Genomic DNA, 19,220 nt, shown 5'->3' with positions numbered 1-19,220 from the left:
TAATATTCTCGTGGTCTAAATCCGTTTAAGCTGTAGTTTGAGCTTTTACATTGTAAAAAAAAAAAAAAAAGAAGGGAGGGATGGGCTTTGTGTGATTTCATAAAGTCTTATCAAAGAGAATCGTAAAAGAATGTGGCAATCAAATTAAACCAAAGATCAGTTCCCTCTAAACGGAATGTATATTTTTCACTCAACAAACATTTGGTTATAATATGCTAGATACTGGGGGCAACAATGAAAGAGGCAGAAGCATTCCTGGCCCTCAAGAAGCTTACAGTCTTCTGGGGAACACAGACATTGAATGAGCAATTACACGTACAATATGAAAGGAGCTTCTACTTGAGGAGCTAACCTCCCATGAAGGGATGAGATTTAATACTTTTTTTCATTGTCATCCTGTGCATTATAAGGAGGCAGGGAAAGCCTAGGAAAGAAAGACAAAAACAATGTTTGAGAAAGGGTAAGGCTGAAGGGAGAAACTACAGCTTTTGATTTGAAGACAGTAACATTTCCAGCACATGGAGGTCCAAGATGTTAGGTGCTATCAAAAAGTAAAATTTTATTTTTATTTACTCCTTTGTTTATATACCTAAATCTGAAATTAAGCCAAGAAGCATATGGGACCTCAGAAAACTCACAACCTAATCTCAAACAAGCAAAAGTATTTAAGATCTAAATGGGGCTGACAAAAGATTTCAAGGGCATTAACAGCTCAGGGAATGTACATTAAACCTCTTGTTTTACACTCAGAAAATTGGAAAGCGGGGCTAAACATATGTCTTAACAATGTGTTTTAAATGATTTGCATGATCTAGCCTCACCGAAATAAGCTCAGTGCTTTGAAGATGACTTTATACCAACCCTTCATCAGAGATAACCTCAGTGAAAACTGTTTATCAAGAGGGAACAGCATGGGATACAGAAACAACATAAACCAAAATCTCGCACTTTCCTTTAATGTTAAATGAATTTCAGAGTGAGTAACAATATAACTAAAAAGTCACAGTGATGGGACAAAGTGCTGCTTTGTTTTAAAACTGCACGTGTGTTCTGTCTTTTGAGAACCCTTGGTTAGTCTCTTTGCACAGTAAGCCACTTCATTAAATGTGGTTATATTCCCAGTCTAAGACCTTAATTGACACACTCGATGACAACATTATTATAAATTATAGCCAACTACAAGTCCTCCCTCAGGTTTCTCTTCCGTGCTTTGTAAATATGTACATCTTTTTCAGGATCATAGTGAACCTTACTCACAGTAAATTGCCTCTCCAGCATCGCTAAGAAGTTGTGATCCCGTTCATAGCGAATTCGGCAAGCTAAGAGAATCACAGAGTGCTTGCTACAGAGATGTTCCAATGTTTGAAGAAGATCTGTGAATGTTTCTTCTAAATATATGATATCAGCTCCAAGTATCAGGTCAAATCCTCCAGGTGAAAAACTCCCCAAATTCTGTCCCCAAGTCAGCTCCTTAACAACAGCTCTGGGTTGGATATGGGGAGGTAAGTTGGCTTGAACATTTGATTTAAGAAACTCTAATGCTACTTTCCGATCCGTGATAGTCACATGAGCACCTAGAATGTGGGACAGAAAGTAATGTGCACATCAGTACAACTAATAGGTAGAGGGATGAAGTTAACAGCAGGGTAAGTACCTCAAAATATTCTGCCTGAGATGCAGAAGATCATGCCCTTCGTGGACAGTTGCACTACATCAGAGCAATGGCCAGGACCTCCTTCGCATTGTCTAGAGGTGGTGTCTACTGTTATACTTCATTCAATATCAGATCACTGTCTTTAAGTCAGTAGGCCTCAGAGTAAAATGGAATCCAAGGATGAAAAATCTGGGCGCAAATGATTATGAAGATGATAAGATACCAAAAACAGGGAAAGGCTCCTTCCTGGGGTTAAAGCTTTAAAAAAAAAAAAAATCAAGGAAAAGATGAACTGGCTACTAAGAAATCCCAGTCTACCTCTCCTTATGCTGTTACAAGTATTCATGTAATACATATACACATGTATGTAATACATGGGTGATTACTGAAAAATGGTAAACTTAGAAATGACTACGTTGTATTAAAAACCTGTAGGTCAAAATGTGAGATCATGTTCTCTAAGTGCTAAGTTTCTACATGTAATGTATAAAATGAGGCAATATTTTATTAATCTGTTTCTTGTGGGTTGTTTACCATGTACTAAAAGACCCAACTTTAGGAACCAATATGGCTGAGAGAAGACTGAACTGGTAGTTACCCCTACGGTGAACCACATCTGTATTGAAACACCTCATCTGTATTGTAATAACTCTGTAAAACATGTGATCCTGTTTGGTTTAGGCCCCATAAATTCTGAAATGTAAAACTATGCTTCATGCTTTCATACAGTGACTTCTCATTTGCATCCTTCAGTCTGTATCCTTCATTGGGAATCCCCCACAGGATCCCAGACCAGCTGCTGGAAGCACCGTTTCAGTGGCAGCTTATATTGAATGTTTCTTGTCTTGACGTGTCACATCAGGACAGTAGGTAATTCAATTTGACGTTTACAGTCCTGAGTGTGATACTGTGAAAATGGGCAAGCTGTTAGATTTTACACGCACACACCTACCACTTTGACCACTCCCTGCTGGACAGAGTGCTGCCTGATGAGAATTCAGTGGTACTTTGCATCTCTTCTGAGAACAGAAATCACAGACAGCCTTTTCCTGGGTTGACTTAGACCTTTAACTACGGATTTCTTGACAGTCTACAGAGCTCTCTGCCGGCAGTACAGAAGTGATCTAGTCTTTTGCACATCACCTTGGTGTTCATTTTAACAGCTCTTAGATGTAGATCCTCTAATGCCTGTCTCAGGGATTTCTGAGGCTACTTCTAACCTGCCAGGTGTTCCAGGAGTTTCAGCAGGATCTTAATGTCAGTTGACCATCCCCTGTAACATCCATCAACTCTACAAATATCCAAGTGGCTACCCTGAGCCTTGAGATAAAAACCCCTATCCTCATAGAGCTTACCTTCACGTAAGGGGATAAGCAGTTAGAGGTGTTTTGAAAAGTAGGATGTCCTGCAGGTTAGCTAGAGATACACACTAAGGAAAAAAATAAAGCAGGAACGAGAGACATGAAATGTCAGGAAGTAAGAGAGGTGGGTAGAAAGGGGAGGCCTCTCACTGAGGAGGTGCCAGGTGAGGGAATAACCGAATGCCTGTCGGGGGGAATCATATTCCTGGCAGGGAGAAGAGTGAGAGCCAAGGCCTCCGGGTGCGGGTGAGGAGGCAGCTAGAGTAGCTGGAGTGAGTGAAGAGGAATGAAGTCGGAGGAGACAGAAGGCAGAGAAGTAAGAGGAGAAGGCGGATCACCTAGGACCTCACAGGTCATGTTTCAAAAAGGCTTTGGCTTTTTCTGAGTGAGATGGGAAGCCACTGGAGACTGCTAAGCAGAAGTGCTAATGACCTGACATAGGTTTTCACAGAATTCCAGCAGCGGGGCAGGGCCAGAAGCAAGGAGACCTGCGAGGAGGCCAGCACGGTGGTGCAGGTAGAGGAGCTGCTGGCTCGCACCTTGCTGAAACCCCTCCGGACTCCCGGCACAGGCCAGGCCACGGCCCAAACACAACCCACCCTCGGGTAACCTCTCCTCCGACTCTCGTGGGACTCACTCCCTTACTAGTTACTCAATTTTTATCACCCAAGTATCCACCCACAGAATACTATCATCTTGCCTATGTTTTTTTTTGGGGGGGGGTCATTTGTTTATTTAGGTAAACGGTATCTTAAGTTTCTTTTAATCTATCAGTTTCCTTTATTTTTTTTCTCTCCTGCAATTTAGGGAAGAAACAGATCCTCTGTCCTACAGTTTCCTACAATCTAGATTTTGCTGATTATGCCATTTACATAGTTTAACATGATCCTCTTTCCCTGTAACTCCTGTAAATTTGTTTGACTTGAGGCTGATTTTTTGAACAAGAGTATTTCAGAGGCAGTTGGTGGTATTTTTCATCAAGAGGATGTAACATCTGGTAGGCTCTGTTTTTGCCACGTGAGCAATCATGTATCTTCAATGCCCAGAGCCTTAATTTATTAGATTCCTTTTGCATTTATTTGTTGAGAAAGCTTCTTTCAATTACTATTTGGTTATTCATCTTGTATAGGAATTGTTTGAATAGGAAAGGCAGGATAAATTTTGCCCCTTTCTCCTCTTTTATAAACCAAATGTCAAAGAGTCAGTTTCTAAGCATCCTCCAAAGATGACTAATTGGGTTTATTTTGTTGTTGTATCATAAACTCATGGATTAAACATATTTGATGTATTTAAACCCATTGCTGTCATCACTATTGACATTCAACTGTCCTATCCTTTGCCAGTGGACTTGTGACAGAAGCCCAGTCATCCTTGATAGCGTCCTTGCGATCTGATATGACAAGACATTTCAGGATCAACTTATATATTTCCTGCCACAGAACTAGAATCAGGCAATTAAGAGGCTCTAATTTTTACTTTTTGGATGGAATAAAGAATAGCAAGTCTGTGCGCTGAAGGGAATGATCAGGCAGAAAGAGGGAAAAGCGATGGTCCTCTGCAGGAAAGAGGACCACTGAAGCCACGTCCCGGAATAGGCGAGAGGGGGCTGGCCCAGGGCAGGACAGACAGTCCCTGTCCCTCGACATAAGGCATCAGAAGCAAAGGCTGACTGTGAGGCTTGATGCCCACTGGACAGAGGCAGTGCTGGGAGGTCACAGAAGTTCTCTCCTGATTGCTTCAATCTTCTCAGCGAGAGAAGAAGAAACATCATCCGCTGAGAGTGAAAGTGGAGGAAGGAGGACTAGAGGTTAGTGGAGGAGAAGAGGTTGCAGAGGGGACCTCCCCAGCAGCACGCAGAGCCACCCAAGGGTCCTGATCAGGATTTCAAATGAGACCTGGCAGTGGTCTGTTTCCTTGCACCACATTCAGCTGCCCGGTGCAGGCCTGGAACAAGCGGAGAGCTGCACTTAACCCTGTTTGTAACATGGATGAAGAGGATGAAGAAGATGAAGCGAGGAAGTCCAGGCTGTGGACTGTACATGGAGATGGTGATACAAGGACTGCTTGTGAGATTTACGCTGGGTGATGGGGAAAGATGAGATAATGTTTAGTTCATGAAAAACTCATGGAAACTGACCCAATAAGACAACATAGCCTCCTGTCACTCACTTGGTAAAGGAAAAAGAACGTGTAAACAATTGTCATCCCTTTTAGTTTGTAGTTTTGTAAGCAACACCTTAATGTACCCGAACAATGGAGCACATACTATGTACTGGAGACAGAGATGAGGAAGAAAGTCTGTGCTCTCTAGGAACTGAGAGTCCCATGAGAGAGACATGTGAACATAATTATGAAGCAATGTGGGGAGTAAACATAGGAACGTGGGTGTGCCAGCCAATGTGGCCACAAAGGAGAAAGTCTTCGAGAGGGGCAAAAGTCGAAGAAAGATTTCGGAAAGAAGGGAAATGTGAACTTATTCTTGAAAGATGTGGTGTTAACCAAAGGAAAAAAGGTGAAGAGAAGTCATTCAAGGCAGAAGCGACAGGCCAGAAGCAGTGTGTGTGGCACTGGAATTTCAAACTGCGCAACTGCACTGAAAAAGAGTGAGGCTGAAGACTCAGGCCGAATGAGACGACAGAGCCTTCCTGGGCTGTGGCCTGCGGGCAGCGGGAAGGCACAGGGATGTTTCAGCAGGGGTCACCTCATCACTTTTGCATCTTAGCTGGGCCACTCTGACAGCTATTGGGAAAAGTGGGTTTGATAAGACAGGCAGAAAGGTCAGATGGGACTGCAGAAAATCAAAAATATACCTAACATACACAGGGGTGATACAAGGTTAACTTGAGGAGAACACAAGGTGGTGTATGGTTAAGGGCCTCCCCAGTGACTGAAAGTGCCATGGGATCCCATAGATGGACCTAAATCAGTTTATATGTATATCCTGCCCACAGCCCCTGCCCATGCTCCCCAGCGAACTTTGGAAGGCAAAATCTAATCAGAGAAAGGAATATTGAAAAAGAAATGTTACCCAAAAAAAGGACAGGACAGAAGTAGGGCTCCAGTGGGCTCTCAAGCACCAGTCCACATGTGATGGAATTCTAGATCTTTACCACCCAAGTGTGTTCCACATACACTGCATCATCGTCACCTGGGAACTTGTTAGAAATGCAGGCTCTCAGGCCCCACTCCAGACCCATGGAAGCAGAATCTGCATTTTAATAAGAGCCCCAGGTGACAATATTGAAGTGGTGAATATTATATATTGTAGCTTAAAGGCTGGTCCATCCAGTCATCAGGTAGCTTGAAGTGTATGAGCCAAAAGTTGTAGGAGGGAGTCAACAGTGAATAATAAAATAAAAATAAAGCTTAAAAATGCTCTAGGCGTAGATTAATGTCTGTATGCCAAAAAAAAAATTTTTTTTTCAAAACTTTACATGAATTCAGAACTGCATACTGTTTAATACAAGATGTCAGTACAAACTCCAGGGGGGCCAGCCCTCCCTAAGAGAAAAAGACCAGCAAAGTTTTCTCAGCAATGAAGGTAAGAGATTATCTGCTCTACCCGCCTCCCGGGGTTAAATCAGAGAGTATATGGGAAAGCACCTCCACTGTAAAAAAACATGTACACACACAAGGCAATTCTCTCTGAACTCAAAGTCACCTTAAGATCATATTATCGGCATCACAGAATTGCATGGGGCAAAGCAATCTCCTATGAGAAGTATAAATAACAGGATGGGAGAGAGACAAGGAATTAGCCTTCCTGGAGGTAAGAACACAGCAGTTGGCCTGTGACTCATAGTAAGTACAAGGCAAAGAAAAGTAATCCAGTAAGAGGAAAACTAACAGTGGTTTTGCGTCAAGAAAAGGCACCCCTCTATGAGTCCCCCTCACAAAGGCGTGAGCTAGCGTGTCACACTCACCCAGCAGGGCAGCCACTATGCCCACCAGCCCTGTGCCAGCACCCAGCTCCACGGCAGAGCAGCCCCTGAGCTCCACAGCTCCCATCTCCAGATACGTGGAAAGAACGACAGCCTGAGTCAAAACACAGCATTTCGATTAAAGTCAACATGTGCTTTAGGGGCTGAAGGGTTTCAAGCAGGCTCTGTGCTGGCAGGAAGACAGCACACACCCCTCGCCCACTGCAAGTTTCAATTCCCAGCTTAACAACACCACAGAACTCAGCTGCTGCTGGGAGGTCATCTAGAGCACAGACACTAAGTCCCACAGCACAGCTGCCCCAGGCCCCACCAGATGCCCTTAAGTGGACAGCCATGGTCAGGGACACTGCCCACCCAAGACAGGGTCCTGCTCAATCTAGGAAGTTTAAATTCCTTAGTGTGTCACAGCACTTTTAAACTCAAAGTTTACAAAATGACTCTGGCAGAGCTGACATGAACAGTCTCTGTGATTTTGCTTAAAGGAATGTCCAGTTCCTAAACCAAGTTCAAATCAGCAAGACCACAACATCACCCAGAGGGGAAAAGCAGAGAAGCGCCAAGCACCCCAGAGCTGCGCTCCTTCCTCCTGCTCTCCCGCGTTCCTAACAGTCATCACCCCCCACCCCGGGGCCGGTATCAAAAGGTAAGGTTTTAGCCAAAAGTCTGGACTTGGTGTGTGAGTTAGCGTTTACATACAATTCTATAAAAGCAGTGTATACTCTTAACATAATTTTTAAATATACTTTGCTTTTCATGGCCACATACTACTAGTATACTTAGCAATTCCTCTTCTTGGTGAGAATATAGGAGGCTCACCGATTCCTCACTATTATGTATCCTTTTATTACCCATTCTGGGAAAACTTTTCATGTAGTTACCCTAGACTGGGTTCCTAAAAATGATGTTACTCAGTTAAGATATCTCAAGATTTTTATTCCTAAATGTTTTTTCCAGCATCCCTAATACAATGTTAAGACTGTAAAATTGTATCTATGCCAATCATTTATCCAACATTAAATGAGCTCCCACAGAATCCCAGGTGTGATGCTAGATGCTGACGGCAAGTCTCTGTCACAAGAAGCTGACAAAACAGTAGTGGGAGAGGAAGAAGCAAAGGAGCAATTATAGTACAACTTTTTGATCATTACAGCTATGGAAAACTTAAAAAAAACACATGATCTTCATTTGGGGCATTATCACTTTGCAATATTCTTTGTGCAATGTTAAACTTAATGTAAAAACTGATTCAGTGACCAAAGCAGTTAGGGGCCCCAGCTTTCTTTTCAGTCCTCCCTCTTCACCGCTGCATAAACTACTGGCAAGTGATTTAATTTCTCTCAGCTTTCTTTACTCACCCTTAAAATGCAATCTATTTGGCAGGGAGGGTGCAGGGAAGTTATTTTAATGGATATAAGTTTTTTGGGGTGGGGTGGAGTGATAAAATGTTTTAAAATTGAGTGTCGTGATAGTTGTACCACTCTGTGAATTTACTTTAAAAAAAAACTCATCACTTTAAATAGGTGAAATATATGCTATATGAATTATATCCCAATAAAGCTGTTATTTTTTTTTTAAAGAAACACCAGTCTTAAAATAATGAATTGTGGATTTTTTTTCAGAGGCCCCAGGGGCTTACTTACCGCGTCCCAAACCACCGCTGCGACTCCCAGTTGCTTCCAGTCCTGCCGTATCTGGATCGTGCGGTTTGCAAAGGAGAAGGTGGCAAGAGGCTTGTGGAATCTCTGCAGCCCCACTCCCGCGGTCTCCTCATAGGGCACCAGGGCCATCGCGCCTGCGCCCAGCTCTCTGCTCCTGCAAAGCTGTGGGGCAAAGGATTCCTGCGTGACGCTCTAGCCAGAAAATGCATTCTCTCTTAAGTAGCTCCAAATGTTTTTAAGGTCGTTTACAAGTTCAAAAGAAGAAACAGATCTGGGGGAAGGCTTTGTCTACTCCTTTTTTTCTGAGAAGTGAGATTTCGCTCTGAATTCGTACAAAGGAAGTCTTTGGCATTGAGAACCCAGACTGTACGACTCCTGCAGGATGTCAGGTGAATTCGCTGAGGGGTAAGAAAGAGTGAGCGAAGCCGGGTGACAGCCCAGGGCCGCCTAGAAAGTAGCGCTTTCTAAACTGCCCCGGTCCCGCGTGGACTGCAGCAGCAACCTACTGCGGTTGGCTGGGCAGTTTTCGTTGTTTTGTTTTGGTCTCCCCTCACTCCCTCTAAATCAGTGCATTCAAGAGTGACCACTATGGACCCGAACCTGAACTTAAACTGGGGGTTTAACGGTATGATTTTCCTGCTTTTTGACACCCGTTGGATATACAAGGTCGACGCCGTTCCATCTCCTGGAGACCGGAAGTGAGACACTCGCGGATTCCCAGTCGCTCCCAGGTTCAGGGTGGACTCGGACACTGGCAGCTCGGAGGCCTGTCAGGAGTCCCCCCAACCTGCCCCCAGTCCGCCCCACTGGAAGGGCCGACAGGTACGCACGTCCCTTCCGCCGGCCCCAGAGCTGCGGGAACCGGCGGGGTAGGAGCGGGAGCTGGGGGAGGGGCCCCCTGGCCGCCCGTCCAGCCGCTCGAATGCCCGCAGCCTCCCTGCCGAGAGCCGAGGGCGCGCCCGCGCCGCTCCGGGAGCCGGGACTGCCACACAGTGGGGCCCGCGACGCAGCCTCGCCTCACTTACGGCTCCGGAGGCGGCCCCCGCGTGGCGCGCGCGTCGCTTTCCCCGCCCCGAGGTCGGTGGCGGAAATGACAGGCCTTAAAGGGCCGGAGAGCCGGGAGACCCGCCGGCAGGCGGGCGGAGCTGGGCGGCCTGCGTTCGGGGCGCGTGTTTCCGGTCTCCCTACCCGAGACCGCCGGACAAGTGCTCCCGGAGCGCTGGCGGCGCGATTCAGCGAGGGTGGGGCAGGGGGCCGGGGCCAGGACGGTTCGGCGGGGTTGGGGTTGGGGCCGGGGCGGGGGTGGGCCTTCCCCTTCCCTCGGTCCCCAAGGTATTCAGGCCAACAAGTCAGTTTCCTGGGCCGCCGAGAGCGGCGGTGGCGGGGAGAGCGAGGTGCTGAGCCGCGGGCAGGTGCGCGGAAGGATGGGTACCATGGCGAACAGGGAGCGGGAAGCCGCCAGCCCAGCGCTGGACGCGCTCTGGCGCCGGGTCCACTTTTCTTTGTACTCGTTCTCGCACGCGCGGTTTTTAATAGGTGTTTTTTAAATCTGTGCGCTCTCTTGTTTTTAGTTTTAAGGGTGACCACTTAGTGGGCGTAGGAGAAAATTCTTTCCGAAGAATACATGGTCGCCCATTCGTCCTCGTGTCACCCTAGTGAGGTCCGAATTGGTGTAATCGCGCGCTCCGTGGCAGTAGAGTGGGAAACGTGACAAAGCCCTTCTCAACTAGAGTGCAAACGCGGAGCCCGCACGTGGCTCCCGGACCTGAATTGCTACATGCAGCGGGGCGCGGGGTCTATGGGAGATGTGGGTCTCCCTCCTCCTGGGGCAGATGGTTAGCACATCTGCCTGGGGACAACCCATTCTTGATGCGGAAACTGCTGAAAGGGTGGCACCTGGCCGCAGGCCCTTGGAAAGCGCGCGGCTGGAGTGAACACCCAGGAATGTGACCTCGCCGGGGAGGGGGAGCGCATCCTCTGGGGAAGGTTTTTTTCTCTCCAACGTTGATTCCCAGCCCCCGAAACCCACCCACCCCTGGTCTCTCTTGGCGATTCTCAGCTCTGCCTGCACGTTATAATGAACAGGAGCGTTTTTCAGTTCCGTATAGCTGGACTCTGCCCCCGGAAGAGTCTCAGTTGGTGTGCGATGAGGCCCGAGCTTTGGTATTTTTTAGAGTGCCCTGGTGATTCCTGCCAGCAGCCACCTGTAAGAGGCTCAGGCCAGGCCTAAACCACCCCCTCTCGTCACCTCTCTTATCCCGCAGGGGGCGTGCCCCACTCTGTCCAGATTTCCTTAACCTTCCAAGTGAAGGCTGGGGGCCTGGGGCTGCAAAAGGTGACTTGAAGTGAACTTTGAAGGTCACCAGTGAAGATCTTTTACCTTTTTTTTTTTTTTTTTGGCTTTGCTCAATTACTTATTATTAACTTTGTATGTGATGGAGTTTATTTTTGAGAGCAGTTTTAAGTTCATAGCAAAATTGCCAAGAAAGTACAGAAATTTCCCATACACTCTCTGTGCCAAGCACAGCCTTCTCCATTATCAACATCTCCCACCATAATGGTACCTTTTTTACAGTTGATAAACCTACACTGACACATCATTATCACCTAGAGACCAGAGTTTACACATTAGGGTTCACTCTTGTACACTTTACACTTGTTCACTGTTATACATTTTGTATCTGAACAAATGTATAAGGCAGGTATCCACCATCATAGTACCATACAGAGCAGTTGCACTTCCTAAAAATCCTCTGTCCTCTACATAGCCATCCCTCCTTCCTCTGTAACCTTTGGCAACCACTGATTTTTTTTTAATACTCTCCATAGTTTTACCTTATCCAGAATGTCATATAGTTAGAATCGTATAGTTTATAGCCTTTTGAGATTGGCTTCCTTCACTTGGTGTGCATTTAAGGTTCCTCCATGTCTTTTCATTGTTTAGTAGCTCATTTCTTCTTAGTGATGAATAACCAACATTCCATTGTGTGGATGTAGTACAATTTATACATTTACCCACTAAAGGAAATCTTGGTTGCTTCCAGGTTTTGGCAATTACGAGTAAAGCTGCTATAAACATTCCTGTACAGGCTTTTTTGTGGACGTAAGTTTCCAGCTCCTTTGGGGAGATACCAAGGAACATCATTGCTGAGTCATATGGTAAGAATATGTTTAGTTTTGTAAGAAACTGCCAGACTGTTTTCCAAAGTGTCTGTCCTATTTTGCAATCCCACCAGAAATTAGTAAGAGTTCCTGTTATTCCACATCTTTACCAGTATTTGGTGTTGTCAGTGTTTTGGATTTTGACCATTCTAATGGGCCTGTAGTGGTATCTTACTGTTGTTTTAATTTGCAGTTCCCTAATGACATATGATGTGGAGTATCTCCCCCACTCAGTTTTATTAAGATAAAATTGACATATAACATTGTATTTAAGATATATAACATAATGACTTGATATGTATAAATATTGCAAAATGATTACCACAATAAGTTTAGTTAACATCCATCACCTCATAGTTTTTTTTCCTTGTGATGAGAACTTCTAAGATCTACAAATTTCACAAATTAAGATCAGCAAATTAAGATTAGTAAATTAAAAATGTACAATGTAGTATAGTTAACTACACTTACCATTCTGTACATTACATCCCCAGAACTTATAACTGAAAGTTTGTGCATTTTGACCACCTACATCCGTTTCCCCCACTTCCCACTCTCTGTCTCTGGCAACCACCAATTTGTTCTCTGTTTTTATGAGTTCTCTTTTTTAAGATTCCGCATGTAAGTGAGATCATACAGTATTTGTCTTTGTCTTACTTATTTCACTTAGCATAATGCCTCCAAGGTCATCCATGTTGTCTAAATGGTAGGATTTCCTTCTTTTATGGCTAAATAATATTCCAGTGTGGTGTGTGTGTGTGTACACTGCATTTTCTTCATCCACTCATCCGTTGATAGACATTTAGGTTGCTTCCATGTCTTGGCTATTGTGAATAATATTATTCACAATATTATTATTATAATAATATTGTGAATATTGAGGTGCTGTAATCTCTTTGGACCGTGATTTTGTTTCCCTCAGATGTATACCCAGAAGTGAACTGGATCACATGGTAATTTTGTTCTATGTTAAATTTTTTGAGGAACCTCTACACTGTTTTCCACAATGGTTGTACCAATTTACATTCCCACCAACAGTGCCCGAGAGTTTTCTTTTCTCCACATCCTCGCCAACACTTATCTCTTGTCTTTTTGATTATAGCCATTCTAACAGGTATAAGGTGATATCTCATTGTGGCTTTGATTTGCATTTTCATGATAATTAATGACATTGAGCACCTTTTCATGTACTTGTTGTTTGAACCATTAAAAAAATCAGATTGTTTTCTTATTGTTAAATTTTAAGAGTTCTTTCGTATATTAGTCCTTTATCAGATGTGTCTTTTGGAAATGCTTTCGTGCAGTCTGAGGCTTGTCTTTTTATTCTCTTGATGGTTTCTTTCACAGAGCAGAAATGTTCATTTTAATCAAGTCCAGCTTAGGTTTTCTTCTATGTTATCTTCTAGGAGTTTGTAGTTTTGCATTTTGATTTAAGCTTGTGATCCATTTCAAGTTAATTTTTGTGAAGGGTGTAAGATCTACATCTAGGTTTATTTTTTGCATGTGGATGTTCCAGTGTCCCAGCACCATTTGTTGAAAAGACAGTCTTTTTCTCCTTTGTATTTGCCTTTGCCACTTTGTCAAGTATATAGTCAGCTGATTGAAGTTGCTAAGTATATAGTCAACTGATCTTTGTGTGTGTGTGTGTGTGTATACAGCCAGTGGTTCCCTGTGAATACTTGAAAATAGATTTTTCATCCTCAAAAACAAATTAGATATGTGGTAGATCATATTATTTTAAATACCCAGTCCACCTTCTACAGGCGTGTCCTTGATGTCCTTTCCCCAAGAAGAGATGTCTCCCTACCCTGTTGAGATCAGGCCTGGCCATATGATTTGCTTTGGCCAATGGAATGTGGGTGGAGATGACACTTGCCACCTCCAAGCAGAGCAGGAGGTGCCTTGCATGGCCCTGTCATTGTACCTTTTCCCTTTGCTAAGACCTGCAGGCCCCAGATGGGTGTGCTCCCTAACCCCATCCCCAGGCGGAACAGAGCCACAGCCGACCTGTGAAATATGTGAACCATAAGTGAGAAACCGTCATTTGGCTAACCATTGAGATCAGGGGTTATTGCTACAGCTCTCAGCAGAAACTAACAACATAGATGTGAAAGTGATGGACATTTCATAACAGGTAGAAGCTTTTAGTGTATGTGGTTTAGTTTCAGTAAAGTCGATCCCTTTTTGGAGCTCCACCTGGCTCTTAATGATGCCTTAATTGCTCCACACCTGCCCCCTCCCCTTGTCAGCATCAGCATTAGCCTCAGCCTGAGACTACTGACTGCTTTTATCCAACTGTGATTCTAATACTTGAAGATCATTCTTCTACTGACAGTCTTGTGGGAGATGTGAAAAAAAGTAGATTCACTTTCTGGATTATCTGTAATTCCAAAGTGCAGTTCAATCACAGTATAATAATTTATAAATCTATGTGGTTTTTCCTTATAGCAATGGCCTTCATTGTCTGGTTTTCTCCTGGACCCAGACAACTACAAGGGACCCTGCTTGGACGTCCCCTTCAGCTCCATGGTTCTCTATGCACCTTTGGTCTTTTGGATGCTTCATACCCACTCACCCATGGTGGGGAGCAGAATTTAGGGTGGGGTAGAATGTAAATATGTACACCCAGGGAACTTTAGCTGATACCTTTTCCTGTTTGTCCTCGTGACTAAAATTGCATTTCCCCAATCATATGACACCTCACCAGAGAAGAGTGGTAGAAGGGTGCTTATTCCTTTGTCCCCCTTTGTTTTCTGGAACTAGTCCATGTATGAGGTCACAGCAGATGCCGCCACCTTGGTATAACATGATCCTGCCCCAGGCCAAGGGGAGTACCCAACCCAGTCTGGCAAATCATTCTCTCTGCAGAGTGAGAATTCAGGGTGGCTTTCGGATGTCTCTTGTTATTATCTTTATTAGCTCAGCATCCATTTCCCATCTTGTTGGTAGTGGTTCCCTTTTGCTAATGGAGGTTAGCTTCTGGGGCCTGAAAGTCTGGATCTAATTCCAGCTCTGCAACTTAGCTGCAACCAGCTGTGAGACCTTGGCTACAATGCCTTCACCTTTGCCTCAGTTTCCCCATCTATAAAATGGGGATCAGTAAACAAAGAAGATAAGCTGAGGTTAAAATGAGTTAACTTATCTAAAGCAGTTAAAACCACGCCCAACAAACGGTAAACTTCATGAAGCATTTGCTCTTACTATTCTGTGTTTGAGGTGGGACTGACCTTGACCTTGGCTCCAGGACCAGGCCTGTGCCCCAGTTCTGGCCAATGAGTATTTTCTTCCATCTGGCCACAGGTGGTTCACAAGTAGGCATGTGACCACTTCTGAGACCCACGTGCTAGGCTCTCGGAGAACCCAAGGGTTGGGGCAGGAGAGAAGCCGGAGTTCCTGTTAGTCAGCTGATCCCAGGAGGGCTGAGCCAGCAGAGAACGGAGCCGGCGCAGGTGCCAGTAGAGGGAGAGGCTGCCTTAAGTGGTGCTGTGTGACCACCTGGATCCAGCTGGCCAGGAAGTTTTAGTTATTTGAGCCGTTAAATTCCCTGATTAGCTTAAGCCAGCTTGAGCTGCCTTTTTTTTTTTTTTTTTTTTTTTTTTGTCCCCTGCAGAAGAAAAACAATCCTGACACTTTGAGTCTGGGCTGGTTCCTTGAACAAAGGAGATCTAAAGTCGATCCTGCGCGGGGCCATCCTCAGTGTGCTATGCGTGGAGAAGCCAGACTTCCTGATGGTTCTCCTGCCCTGAGCCTTTGCTGGCTGCACCTGGGCTCCAGGGCCTGTAGGATGCTGGTGTAGCCTGATCATAAAGTTCCTTTTCTTGCTTTAGCTGGCTTGAGTGCCTGACACATGCACCCAGAGCACTAGTGAAAACTGATATGTTTTCTGTCTCATGTTTTTAGGAAGTAATGTGGGCAGGATATAAACATTCTATAAGCCCTCATATATGGTAACTTGCTATTGTATTTGCCAAACAACAAATATGGTCCTAATAGATGGACCTGTGTTTCAAAGACAAGTCTCCTCTCCACAACTCACGGTCAGCAGATGACCTCAGTTCACACACGCCTTGATAAATGTTGGCGAATCAGAAGCGTGATCTCGGGCTGCACCTTTCATGTCCATTCTTGGTGGTCCCTCCCTGCCCACCTCTCCTCCCCCTGCACCACCCCACCTGGCCCTAGGAGTTCTGTCCCCTCCCTAGTCCTGGGGATGCTTGCTCCACCAATGGCTTCTCCTTTTTGCCTTCAAGCAAGTCCAAGAGTCGCCTGTTATTTAAAAATGCAGGATTTTAAGAGTGATGCAGGCTTGCCACTTCTGGGTTCTCACTGCTCGTCCTGGCTGCATCCTGTCTCTGCAGCCTCCGGATGTGTTCTGTTCTCTCAGAGCTGCTCTGGCCAGTGCCAGGTCCTGCCTCTGTCCCGGACACCAGACTTTTCTGGGCACCGGACTTAAAGAGGCCCTTCTGTCTGGGACGTCAGGGCACCAGTCTCTGGTCTGCCCCTCTCTGGCCGCCTCTACTGTCCCTCCAGGCTCCCCAAGACTGCTACAGCTTCTTGGAAAGTTGGCCTTCCTTTCTTCCCATGCTCTTGCCTACTTAGTAGCTTTACTGGGATACGGTTCACCATATCCCAAAGTACTGCTTCCACACAAGCCCAAGTGCTCTGCGCAGTGGCACAGTGGGGCAGTGGAAGAGTGGGGAGTTTGGAATTGCAGGATGTGAACTCAAGTCCTAGTTCCTCTAGGCCTTAATAACTCGACCTTAAACAAGTCACTGCCATGCCTTGAGCTTCGGTTTCCTCATCTGTAAGTGGGGTTGATGATAACATTCACCTCACAGGGTTACTGTGGGCATCAAAGAGGGTGATGTATGAACAAGCTTACCGAACACTGCAGTGCATATTACTGAGTATTGTTATAGCAAAGAATTAAGAAAACAGGCTTGGGGTTAAAGGACTGGATTTAACTCCTGGCTGTGTCCTTTCTTAGCTGTATGACCTTGACCAATGACTTAGCATTTTTGTGCCTCATTTTCCTTATCTGCAAAATGGGCATCTTACCACAAGCCTTCCACCTCGATGTGAGGAGGAAGGTGGTTACCACATGCCCAGTGCTTAGAACAGTACCTTGCACACAGGAAGCATTTACTAAACTGTTACTTTGCTGTTACTTATTTCCTCACTGGTGTCTGCTGCCCCTGCCTCTTCCTAGTTCAGGATTTGGAACTTACCTTCCTTTCAGTGCCCATCTCTTTCAATCTGTTCAGTCAGTGCTCATGGAATCCCAGGTGGCTTTGGTGACCAAGGTGTTTTCAAGCCACTGGCACTGGCAGTGTACACCCGGGGAAGAAGCCCGTGGTTGCCCTCTCCTTGGCCTCATCCTGACCTCCTTCCACCTGGGCTGCTTGCCGTGGGGTCTGCCTCAGACCTGAGGACACCACGAAGGATTTGCATGGTCTGCTGTCCTTCCATTTACTTGTCTGAACTTCAAGATACTTGATGTCTGGCAGGGTCTTTGGTTTCTCCCTGAGCCCTTCTTTCCTTCTCTAAGGCAAATCCCTGTGTCTCTAGACTGGCCTGGTCTCCTGTCCGCCACCCACATCAGGACACATGGGGAAGCCCTGCCGGTGGGTAGAACACTGCAGTACGGTTCAGCTGGCTGCCTTGGGCTGTCTCCCGGCCCCCTACCTGCTGCCACCCTGTCCTTCTCAAAGCCCACTTCTAAAAAGGTCACCCTGCCTGCACATAATCTTTACAGCCATGCCTTTCAGGGGCTCCCCATTGCCTGCAAGTTCATTGCAGCAAATTCAAAGACCTAATTTTTTTTCTTTTTATCATCCCTTGTTCCAAAACGTATTTAAGGTAATATCTTTATTTTTTTTAAGATTCTCAGTGATCTCACTCCAAAACTAGACCTTCAAAATAGTCTCAGAACCTAAACCAAATTATTAGCTGGCAATAATTTGGTGATGCCCAGGTCATCCTTTCATTTTCTGGCAATGTCTCTGGGGGCACCTACTTGACTTGATTACATCTGCAAAGACCCGCTTTCCAAATAAGGTCACATCTACAGGTACCAGGTATTGAGACTTCAACATATCTTGTGAGGGGACACAACCCACAACAAAGCAGTAAGGACAACAAATGACAAAATTTTAATGAAAGTACATTTAAAAAAATAAACAACTCTATGAATTTGTTTAAAATTCTCAGTTTCATAGTAGAAACCTGTATAGGATAGTGGTTGAGAGCATGGACCATTGAATCACAGCATCTGAGTTTCAATGGACGGATCCATTTCTTCCCTTTCGTATAAATAGATTCATAGTAACGCCTGTGTCATTGGACTGTTGGGAGGTGGTGGTGGTAAATGAGCATGTCAATTTAACCTGCTCAACATGGCGTGGTAAACATGTCAGTCACCACGTATAGCACCTGTACATGGAAATTTCTTAATAATATTTATTTAATAATATTTATTAACTCAGTAGCAGTGTTTGACCATTTATTCTGGTTTACCGTTTTTAATTTGTTATTTAGAATCTTAATTTTTTAAAAAAGCTGGAATACTTTAAATAAACGAACTGTTATTAAGCCTTAAGTCAGGTGTTGTGCACTTGGGCAAGCCTTAGCTGTTGCTTCATAAATAGGCTGCTCTGTGTCCATACAGCTTGCCTTCTGTTAAGGTAACAGGGATTGTAAATACCAAGCTATTTGGACATTGTATTCCATTGCAGTGAACGTTCTGCTCACATGGCCTAATCTCTATGTGAAGGTGAAACAGATTATAAATATCAAGTTATTGTGACATTGTATAGTCACTGCAGTGAACGGAAGACAGTGCCTACTTGATGCTATCTCAACTGAAATTTACCGTAATGACAGCAGCATGGGACAACACACAAAGCCATCAGTCAAGTTCAAAAGCTGTTTACATAGCATGCAGGTAAAATGGGTTTGTTACCACAAAGTTTCACCTGTAGTGATTTTTCATTAATATGGGCCAAGGTAAAATGATTAGGCTATTAATCTCCAAAAATAAGAAGCTTTCACTGATTGAATGTTGTGGTGAGTGCAGGTTGGACACATTCCCCCACTGTTCTTGAAAAGAATGGAGTTGAGAGAAACAGGAACAGAAAACTGAGGACGTTTCTTTGAACTTATTATTAAATAATAATAGTCCTCTCCGTCTTGGGTTTTCAGCATGCTTGATTCTAATCCGGTCTCCTATGGTGGATGTTATAAATGATTCTTTCATTCAATGTTATAATGTAGATTATTTGTGCTATGTTATAGTTGTGCTATAACCTTATTTTAAAGATTAAGAAATTAAGAAATAGGCATTTTAAAAAGATACTTTTTAAACTGAGACTCTTGATTGCTGTGCACTAAAGTTTACACTGAGATCGGAAGACACATTGCCTTGAACACCAAACCCAGCAGCAGT

At 44.7% G+C, this 19,220-nt stretch overlaps 1 protein-coding gene and 1 long non-coding RNA gene across 5 annotated transcripts in view; one reads left to right on the top strand and one right to left on the bottom strand.

Moving 5' to 3' along the window:
• Positions 1–43: 43 nt before the first annotated feature.
• Positions 44–9,803, bottom strand: METTL21A (methyltransferase 21A, HSPA lysine). Of its 4 annotated transcripts, none has more exons than XM_064485051.1 (4): positions 8,597–9,633; positions 6,939–7,050; positions 1,258–1,574; positions 44–424 (listed from the first exon to the last, which is right to left on the bottom strand). In XM_064485051.1, the coding sequence occupies exons 1-4, from the start codon at positions 8,741–8,743 to the stop codon at positions 404–406; spliced, it is 597 nt and encodes a 198-aa protein (XP_064341121.1). In that variant the 5' UTR covers positions 8,744–9,633; the 3' UTR covers positions 44–403. The 4 variants fall into 4 exon arrangements, with proteins under 4 accessions (XP_064341121.1, XP_031307784.1, XP_010983748.1 ...); XM_031451924.2 differs by lacking the exon at positions 44–424 and adding an exon at positions 9,640–9,803 and having other exon boundaries at positions 931–1,574; positions 8,597–8,776; XM_010985446.3 differs by lacking the exon at positions 44–424 and having other exon boundaries at positions 931–1,574; positions 8,597–8,776; positions 9,215–9,633.
• The window catches only part of LOC116153084 (uncharacterized), a 60,075-nt gene continuing 50,153 nt past the window's right edge, over positions 9,299–19,220 (top strand). Inside the window, exons 1-2 of the long non-coding RNA XR_004136801.2 lie at positions 9,299–9,436; positions 11,659–11,773. This is a non-coding gene — a long non-coding RNA (uncharacterized LOC116153084). The remainder of the gene's footprint in view (positions 9,437–11,658; positions 11,774–19,220) is intronic.

The sequence above is a fragment of the Camelus dromedarius genome, chromosome 4, assembly GCF_036321535.1.
Source record: "Camelus dromedarius isolate mCamDro1 chromosome 4, mCamDro1.pat, whole genome shotgun sequence".
NCBI lineage: Eukaryota > Metazoa > Chordata > Mammalia > Artiodactyla > Camelidae > Camelus > Camelus dromedarius.
The sequence above is the reverse complement of the archived record's forward strand: the minus strand, read 5'-3'. Positions and strand labels throughout refer to the sequence as shown.